The 9,816-nt window shown below is 37.0% G+C and overlaps 1 protein-coding gene across 1 annotated transcript; it reads right to left on the bottom strand.

Moving 5' to 3' along the window:
- Nucleotides 1–5,377: 5,377 nt before the first annotated feature.
- Nucleotides 5,378–6,193, bottom strand: LOC108175251 (uncharacterized mitochondrial protein AtMg00810-like). Its single transcript, XM_017337359.2, has one exon. The coding sequence runs from the start codon at nt 6,191–6,193 to the stop codon at nt 5,378–5,380; it is 816 nt and encodes a 271-aa protein (XP_017192848.2).
- Between the last annotated feature and the right edge of the window lie 3,623 nt (nt 6,194–9,816).

Here is a 9,816-nt window from a genome sequence, read left to right as displayed (position 1 = left end):
GTAGTAGTCTTTCACTTCCTATGCCTAATTACCTAGCATGGTTGATCACATTAGCAACAATCTTTCCCTTAGAAGGATGCTTGATTTGAAGAGTAAAATGGTGTGCTTCATTAAGGATCTGTTAACTGTTTATCATGTACTAGGTCTTCAACGTAGATGGAAGAAGGTTCATTGGTGCTATGTTTGCAAGTGATAAGGCTAAGTCCATAACTTAAGTGGTAATGAATTTGCCAAATGATGCTGCGGAGTATCTAGGTGTGTTGGACTTATTCCCTTTTAACTTATGGGTTGCAAGTAAATTTCATCCTTTTAACTATTTATTTGTGTAGTTCTTCGTTTATACTTTGTCATAGTTCATTTTTTCGCGTATCAACTTTCAATAAGTGATACATGAAGGATGGGAAGGCAAAATTAACTTATTGGAAATGAAAAGCCTTTTTGTCATTAACTCAGAGAATAATTTTACAGAGTATATATATACAAACAAATAGCGTAAAACCTAAAGTTACCAAGAGGAAAAGTAAAAGAATTATTACAACAGTAACTTTAACTAACTCTAACTAACTTTTGACTCTTTTACATTTTTATATACTCTATTATTCTCTTCACACCTCCTCAAGCTGAATGGAGAAGGTTGGAGTGAAAGCTTGGATCGTAGATCAAGGAACCGTTGTCGAGGAAGTGATTTGGGGTGAATATCAGCGATCTGATCTTGACTACATACAAATTGAACTGTGAGAAGCTTAGCAAGAACAAGCTCCCTAATATAATGGTAGTCAGTTTCGACATGTTTAGTCCGAGCATGGAAGACAGGATTTGAGGCCAAACCAATCGCAGAGATGTTATCACACCAAATCTGGGGTAAAACAGGTAACTGGAATCCAATATCAGTAAACAATTGGCATATCCAAGTAATTTCAGCTACTGTATGGGCTAAAGATATGTATTCAGCCTCTGTGGATGAATGAGCAACAGTGTGTTGCTTCTTTGCACTCCAGTTAATGAGTTAAGGATCGAGAAAAATACAAAAACCTCCAATGCATCTTCTGTCCCTAGAACAACCTGCCCAGTTAGCATCAAAATAAACTTTAAGTGTGAGAGAGGATGAGATTTTTGGAAACCATAAACCATGACCAAAAGAACCTTTGAGATATCTCAATATACCTTTGACAACTTGAAGATGTGGAACCCTTGGAGAATGCATGAACTGACTGACAAGGTTCACAACAAATGAGAGATCATGCCTGGTCAAAGTAAGATATTGAAGAGCCCTTACAATGGTTATATATTTTGTAGGATCTTCAAGCAATGGACCAGTACGGTCAAGTTTTGCAGAGCCTAGATGAGTAACATAAGGCTTTGCTCTATCCATTTTGGTTTTTTTGATCTAGTCTAAAACATATTTAGACTGATGAATAAACACACCTGCAGAAGACATTTTGTACTTTTAACCCAAGAAAGTAATGAAGATCACCTAGGTCTTTGACAGGAAATTGAGCAGTTAACTGAGATATCACATTGTTGCAAGCAATGGAAGAAGGTCCAGTCACAATTATATCATCCACGTAAACAAGAACAAGAACTAGAATTGGTTGATGAAGTACAAATAAACTGTGATCGGATTGAGAAGCTTGAAATCCAATGGAAATTAAAGCAGACTGTAGCTTTTCAAACCAAGCTCATGGAGCTTGTCTCAATCCATAGAGAGACTTCTTTAAATGCAAACATGATAAGGGTGATCTTGGTCAATGAAACCAAATGGTTGAGTCATGAACATATTTTCTTTCAGATTTCCATGTAAGAAAGTGATAGGATTTTTACAACTCATGTGAACGGGCTTAAATCTCCTATTTTACTTACAAGAATCACAAGGTTATTGTAGTATAAACGGATTTCGCAAGGTCATCTCCACAGGGATTATTAAATAATTCGAACTAATCAGATTTCATTTAATTATTGTAAAGTAGAAATTGAAGTGATTGATTTTATAACCTAATTAAAATAAAAACGAATTTAATGAATTAAAATAAACAATCTGCAATATTAGGACTAGAGATAAGAAAACAGTTATGAGAAAATCAAATTAAGAAAGCACTAGGGTTCCACCATCACCTAGCAATCCTATGAATTTTTACCCATTACTTATGATCCATACATGCTACTTTGAAGGTTAGATTTTCCTAATTCATATTCTACTTGGAACCTCCAACATAGAACGTATATCTAACATGCAACCCGTCCAGACGTTCGGATCAAATCTGAACATGAAAGACTCATTATGCTTTATGAAAATCCTTTGAAAAACCATGCAATCCTTAAGACGTGATATTCATCCTAAGTGAAATTACAATTATTAATCACAAGAAGCCAGCGTCAATTTCAGGGAACCTTCCGACCAAAATTGCATCAAATTACTTTTCTAAAAAATCCTAATGGTGATCAGGCATTAAAACAATTAGATAGTTTTTATCCCGGTGATTAACAATTCAAAGTACGCATGCAATCAATCATAAGCAATTAAATAAAAATCACATATTCATGCTAAGGCTCAAGGCTTCGCCCTAGCAAAAGAAATTAGTTCCGCATATTCATAATTGAAATCATAGAAATATCTATTAAGAAAAGGATTGAAAACACCTTCAAGTAGAAAATCTTCAAAACCCTAGCCCTTCTCTCTGTCTCCAATATTGCATAAAATAAAGTGTCCTCTAAAACTGTAGACGGCCAAGCAATATATTTGCTAAGCCTCCACACAAACCCTAGCCAACTAAAATTAATAAAAACCCTAAATAAAAATAGCAAAATTCGTCTAAAATCTGAACAGCCACGTTTTGGCTCATAAGCTGCTCCAAAACTGGCCCAATATAGCTGAATTTAATGTTTGGAATATTCTGAACACTTTTCCAGAAGGCCACGAACCCATCCGAGGTCATCTTGGGCTCCAAAAACGCAATTTAAGCCCAAAAACGTCATTTTCCAGCACTGCGCACTGCTTCTTTATTTCATCGCCAGAAAATCACCGCTTAGTGGAAAAATCCCAAATTTTGATACGATCAAGCTAAGTGACTCACGAACGTCCTCCAACTGGAATTACTCAAAAATTCGTCCATTTGATCTTGTTTTGCTCCAGAGGAAGTCGAAAGTCCTATATTGAAAATACAATTCAAAGTATCAAAATTCTTCCAAAATATTAACCAAAATATACTAAGATTAGGGTAAAATATATAATATAAAATCTACTCATCAGAAAGCATTACTAACATCCAATTGATGCAAAAACCAATGACATTTTAGCCAAACGTAAGTAATGATCTGATAGTAACTGGCTTTGCCACTGGACAAAAAGTGTCACTAAAACCTATTCCTTCTTGCTAATTATACCCTTTGGCCACTAATCTGTCCACAGATCCATCTTGCTTTCTTTTAATTTGAAAGACCCATTTGCATCCAACCAAATTTTGAGAAGAGTGAGATGGAACTAGTGTCCAAGTCCTAGCATTATGCAAGGCATTAAACTCATCTTGCATAACTGTTCTCTAATGGGGAAATTTTGAGGCTTGCAAGCAAGTAGAAGGGACATACTCAAGATCCATAGTAGATGGCAATGGTTGTTTTGTGGCAGTAAAGGCTTTAGGTTTATAAATCCCAGATTTCGATCGAGTTTGCATAGGATGAGTAGAAATAAGGGGAAGTGGGGGAGGTGGTGGTGAGGGTACTATAGAATGAGTGACATTTGTGGGTAATATAGGTGAAGGGACAAGTGGTGATTCTTGAGGAGAAGAGGAAGAAAACTTGTAGTTTGATGAGGGATATAAGTTTGGAAAGGTAAGAGAGAAAGAAGAGGGTGGAGTGGTGGTTAGGGAAGGGGATGTAGGCATTGACACAAACTTAGATTGGTGAAAAGGGAATGAGGTTTCATCGAAATAGACATGCCTAGAAATGTAGACTATATTGGTGATATATAGGATTGAGACATCTATAGCCTTTATGAAGTAGACTACAACCAATGAAAACACACAACTTACTTTTAGCTTCAAATTTGGAGGTGGTAGAAGATTTTAACCAAGGATAACATGTGCACCCAAAAACTTTAAGGTTTGTGTAATATGGGGACTTGTGAAAGAGATGTTCCCATGGTGAAGGCTTATAAACAGGGGGTAGTCTATTGATGAGATAAACTGCAAAGAGGAAGGCTTCCACCCAAAAGTGATGAGGAACTTTTGATGCAAGCAATAGGGTTCTGGCAATCTCTATAACATGTATGTGCTTCCTTTTAGCATAGCCATTTTGCTAAGGAGTATAGAGACAATTAAGGTGTTGCTGAATACCATGTTGAGCAAGATGTTTCTTAAACTCAGAACTGAGGAATTCACCCCCTGAACAAATGTATGAAACACATCGGATTTATTCTTTAGAGGATACAACCAAGTATATTTCATGAAATCATCAACGAAAATTACATAGACCCTATAACCACTCACATAGTAATGGTGCTGGTCCCCAAACATCAGCATGTACCAGTTATAATGCTCGAGAAGTAGTACAGAGATAATCATGAAAAAATAATCTAGCACATTTACCCAATTTGCAATCTGAACAGTGAAACTGACTAATAGTACTAGTAGTAGGCAAGATAGACTTTGAGATAACATTTCGAAAAGTCTTGAGCGTTGGATGCCCCAAACGCTGAACATTTAAGGATTCATTTTTCTAGAACCTATTGAAGGAAAAATGCCTTATTTAATGGCCACTATTGTTCTGCTATCTTGAAAGAGTAGTTAACTATAATATCAGTTGGTTTTTGAAGTTGTTTAAGTTGGATTGCTGTAGATGATAACTGATGCAAACCAGCAATCCATAGCTATGAGATAAGAGTATGCGAAGAAGAAGAAGAAGAGGAACCGAAAGAAATGAATCAGAAAAGTATAGAGAGAGCACTGATTGTATTGAATGAATGATAACCAAGGGTTTACAAGGCTTTATAGACTACACATTTCTTAATGACTAATCTACCCTTCCTTACCCACTAACAGATTTTATCCAACTGATTCAACAGATTCTAACTAACATTTAACCAATTTCAACCATTCCCAACCATATGAGCTGACATGGCAACAACCATTGTAGTATTGCCATGTGTCTTCAGTCATCATCCCCCTTCAATCTTGGCTAGGGAACCAAGTCGAAGATTACAACAATGTTTGAAAAATATTAGACCGTGTAATCATTTGGTTAGAATATCAGTTGTTTGCTCCTCAGTTGGGATATACTGAACCAATAAGTCTTTCTTTTGAACCTTTTCTCGAACAAAATGGAAATCAATGTCGAGATGTTTAATTCTAGTATGAAACACAGGATTAGAACACAAAGCGAGTGCTCACAAGTTATCACAATGGATAAGAGGAGGTTCAGACATAAACTGATGTAAGTCCCGCAACAGATTCTGAATCCAAGTAATATCAGCAACACAATGAGCAAGGGATTTATACTCGGCTTCAATTAAGCTTCTTGAAACTAAAGATTGTTTCTTAGATTGCCAAGAGATTAGATTATGTCCCAAATAAACAACAAATCCAGTGACTGATCTTCGAGTATTAGGATCAGCTGCCCAATCTGAGTCTGAGAAAGCTATAAGGGAGTTATCTGCTGCAGCTGAATAAGTCAGACCATAGTTAATAGTGCCTTGCACATAGCACAAAATCCTTTTGAGCAAATCATAGTGTACAACAGTGGGATTGTTCATATATTGACAAGCAGCATTGATAACATATGCCAAATCGGGTCTTGTAAATCTAAGATATTGTAGTGCTCCTACCAAACTCTGATATAAAGTAGGATCAGTTATAGGTGTTCCTTCTGAATCAAGAAACTGAGTGTGTGGTCGACAAGGTGTATTCACCGGCTTACAATTATCCATACTTGCTTTGTGCAACAAGTCTTTAGCATATTTAGATTGGTTGAGGAATATATCCCCATTTGCTTTGTACTTAACCTGCAGTCCCAAGAAATATGACAGTTTGCCTATATCTTTAAGGTCAAACACATCCCGTAGATCTGTAATGACTGCTTGCACCTTCTCTGAATTAGAACCAGTTAGGATTATGTAATCCACATAGAGTAGTAATATAACCACATCAACTCCATCATACTTCACAAATAGACTTGTGTGAGATTGAGACATTATAAATCCCATTGCAGGTAAATAGCCAGTGAATTTAGTATTCCAGGCTCAAGGTGCCTGTTTTAAACCATAAAGAGACTTTATCAACTTGTAGATATGATTTGGATGCTGTGAATCAATAAAGCCTTGTGGTTGTTTCATATAAACCTCTTCCTCTAAATCACTATGCAAGAATGCATTTTTAACATCAAGTTGTCTCAATTCCCATTTGTGTTGTACTGCGAGTGAAATAATGAGTCTTACAGTAGTATGCCTAACAACAGGACTGAAGGTCTCAAAATAATCCAGACCATGTTCTTAAAAGTACCATTGAGCAACTAGTCGTGCTTTGTACCATGAAATTCATCCATTTGAGTTCTTCTTCAGTTTATAGACCCACTTACTTCCTATAACTGCTCGATGACTAGGTGGAAAAACTAAGATCCAAGTGCCTTGACTTTGAAGGGCATCATATTCATCTTGCATTGCATTTTGCCAGTTTGAATTAGTTGCAGCACTTCGAAATGATGTTGGTTCAGCAATATCATGGATGGAAGCCAGAAAAGAAAAAACCATTTTGACACTTATTCATCTTTGTAACTTGTAAAGTAGATAATTCTAGTATAGATGCAATATAACCAGAATAATCCTTTCCAGAAATAGTCCCAATTTGTAACCTGGTTTGTATCCTGTGAGTATGTGTATCACCATATGAAGAATCACTAATATTAGAAGTATGAAGGGTAATAATTACCTCCAATTGTGCAGGAGAAAGGACATGTAACACAAAGGCTGGATTTGGAGATGATAGGAAAGTTGTTTTAGATTGTTGAGATGAAGAAGTACTGTCAATTGCGGACCTTGAGTCTTGATGATGTAACTATAACACTTGAGTTGCAAATTTAGAGTTCAAAACTTGCACTTCATTGCTTGGAGACAAATGCACATTGTTTGGTACTGAGATATCAATTCTAGGATTTACTAGAAGAACAAATGTTGCAGATGAGTGGTTGTTTATGACCTTTGGACATATTACATCCTAAGATTGAATTTTTGAAACTCCAGAACTTGACTTGCATGGAAATAGATCTTCATTGTGTACAACATGTCTAGAAATAATGAATTTTCGAGTTTGAGGATGAAAACAGATTACACCTTTATATCCAGTTGCATATCCAAGAAAAATACACAACACAGCTCTTGATTGTAGCTTATTATGATTGTATGGTGTGACATATGGATACACTGCACTACCAAACACCTTCAAATCTTGCAGTGAAGGAGAAACACCAAATATCATTTGATAAGGAAACTACCAATTTAGAATCTTACAAGTCATTCTATTAATTAGAAACATAGAATGAGCACATCCATGGAACCACAACACTTGAGATAAACCAGTAGCAGTCATTAGGGTTATAGCAGTCTCTACAATATGCCTATGTTTCCTCTCAGCAATTCCATTTTGTTGAGGGGTATAAGGACATGAAACTTTATGAAGAATCCCTTTGTGTGCTAGAAAATCCTGAAATCTCTTACTTATGTATTCTCCTCCTCTATCTGTTTGAATGCTTTTAATACCAACATTGAATTGAGTATACGCAAAATTGTAGAACTTGAGAAAGACATCAAAAACTTTTGATTTATTAATTAATGGAAATATCCAGACATATCTAGAGAACTCATCCACAAAGCTGATATAAAATCTGAATCCTTCAACATACTTAGTGGGTGAAGGTCCCCAAAGATCATAATGAATCTTTTGAAAAGGTAATGTACATTCGTCTTTCTTATCTAGAAAAGGTAATTTACTCATTTTTCCTGAAATACAATGTGAACACATATGCTGTATACTATCATCAGTACTAGTTATCTGTGACACGCCCTGACCCTGATATTCCCCGAATACCAGGATAGACACGTGCTGGCCGACACCCAAGGGTGACGAAAGTCATTAATTGATTACAAGAGTAATGATTAGGAGAAAATATTCATGAATAAACATTAGAATTTAGAAGTAATGAACAAAGTTTAAGGAAGTGTCTAGAGTGCACAGAACATAATCTAATTCAAGATTTACAAAAAGGAAAGATCATTACAAGATATCACACGAGTGGGTGATAGATTGCTACTGGTAGGGGAATATCAGGGTCGAGGCGTGTCAGATTGGTATCAGAGCCTAACCCTGGCCGTGGTGTGCCGACGAGGTCGTTGGGCCCCTTAAGGGGGGTGGATTGTTACATCACACATCGCTCAGGGGAGTGGATCCTCTAAACCTTATATGTATATACCTATCCCTTCCTAGCACGAGGCCTTTTGGGAGCTCACCAGCTTCAGGTTTCGTAGGAACTCTGAAGTTAAGCGAGAAGGTGGCTAGAGCACTCCTATGATGGGTGACCCACTGGGAAGTTGCTCGTGAGTTTCCAGAAACAAAACCGTGAGGGGGTGGTCGGGGCCCAAAACGGACAATATCGTGCTACGATGGTAGAGCAGGCCCAGGAAGTGATCCGTCCCGGGCCGGGATGTGACAATTTGAGATTGTTTTAACATTGCAGACAAAACTTCATTGCTTGGATGTCCACATCTTTGATGCTAAATCTCATGCTTCACTTTCTAACCAATTAATCCGGTAGGCTTACTCTTAGAGTTCACTGCAACACTTGTAATCAACTTGGTAGGAATCTTAAACAACTCTCCATCAGTGCTACTTCCTTGGTAAATCATAGCCTTGGTTACCTTGTCTTGCACAAAAAAAAAAATTATGTTCATCACATATGAACCAGCAAAAGTTATCTTTACATAATTGTTTAACATATAGCAAGCTAACTGCAATAGTGGGAACATGTAACACATTTCGCAAAATTAAAGAATGAGGTAATGTGTGTAATTTGGTAGATCCAATGTGCTGAATTGGCAAACCTTCCCCATTGCCAATTGTAATTTGATTAGTACCCTCATAAGGAGTAGCTTGTTGAAGAGTATTCACATCTGCAGTCATGTGATCTGATGCACCCGTATCAACAATCTAAGAGTCATTTGGCAAGAAAGTTGGCTGAACTTGAGCTTGCATTGCAGTTAAAGATGCAGATGGTGGATTGCCCTGATATGCAAAATTATTCCTATGATAACAGTCTAATGCACTATGACCTTTCTTTCCACAAATCTAGCACTCAACCATTAGACCACTGGAACTTGCATTTGTGGATCTTTTCCAACAATTTGGAGTTGTGTGACCCCTTTTTGAGCAAATTTGGCATTCTGGAACAATGTGTGATTTTGTTTCAGTACTACCAGGCCAGGAATTCCAATTACTGGGCATCTGCTTGTTACCAGAAAATTGACCTCAGCCACCTTGTGAAGACCTGAAACCTCCATTTCCATTATTATTGTTGGACCTGAAAGGTCTCGGACCAAAATTGTGATTTGAGAACTGCCTTGTAGCACTAGTATTTCCCACAAATCCATATGCACTTGGAAATTCAGAATATCCCGGGAATATAGGTGGTGAAGCAGTAAACAAAGATCCAGGAAACTGAGGATATATCATTGGTATATTAGGAGGAACTGGCATGGAAGAAGATTGAAATGGCAATGAAACATTAGAAACATTATTCTGTGATGAACTAGAAGAGTGCATTCCAAAAGATGAAGCTCCA

This window comes from Malus domestica, chromosome 11, assembly GCF_042453785.1.
Source record: "Malus domestica chromosome 11, GDT2T_hap1".
Classification (NCBI taxonomy): Eukaryota; Viridiplantae; Streptophyta; class Magnoliopsida; order Rosales; family Rosaceae; genus Malus; species Malus domestica.
This window is presented reverse-complemented; position numbering and strand designations above follow the sequence as displayed.

Coding starts and splice junctions, on each gene's coding strand:
- LOC108175251 (XM_017337359.2), bottom strand. CDS start 6,193: ATGGGATTTATAATGTCTCAATCTCACACAAGTCTATTTGTGAAGTAT.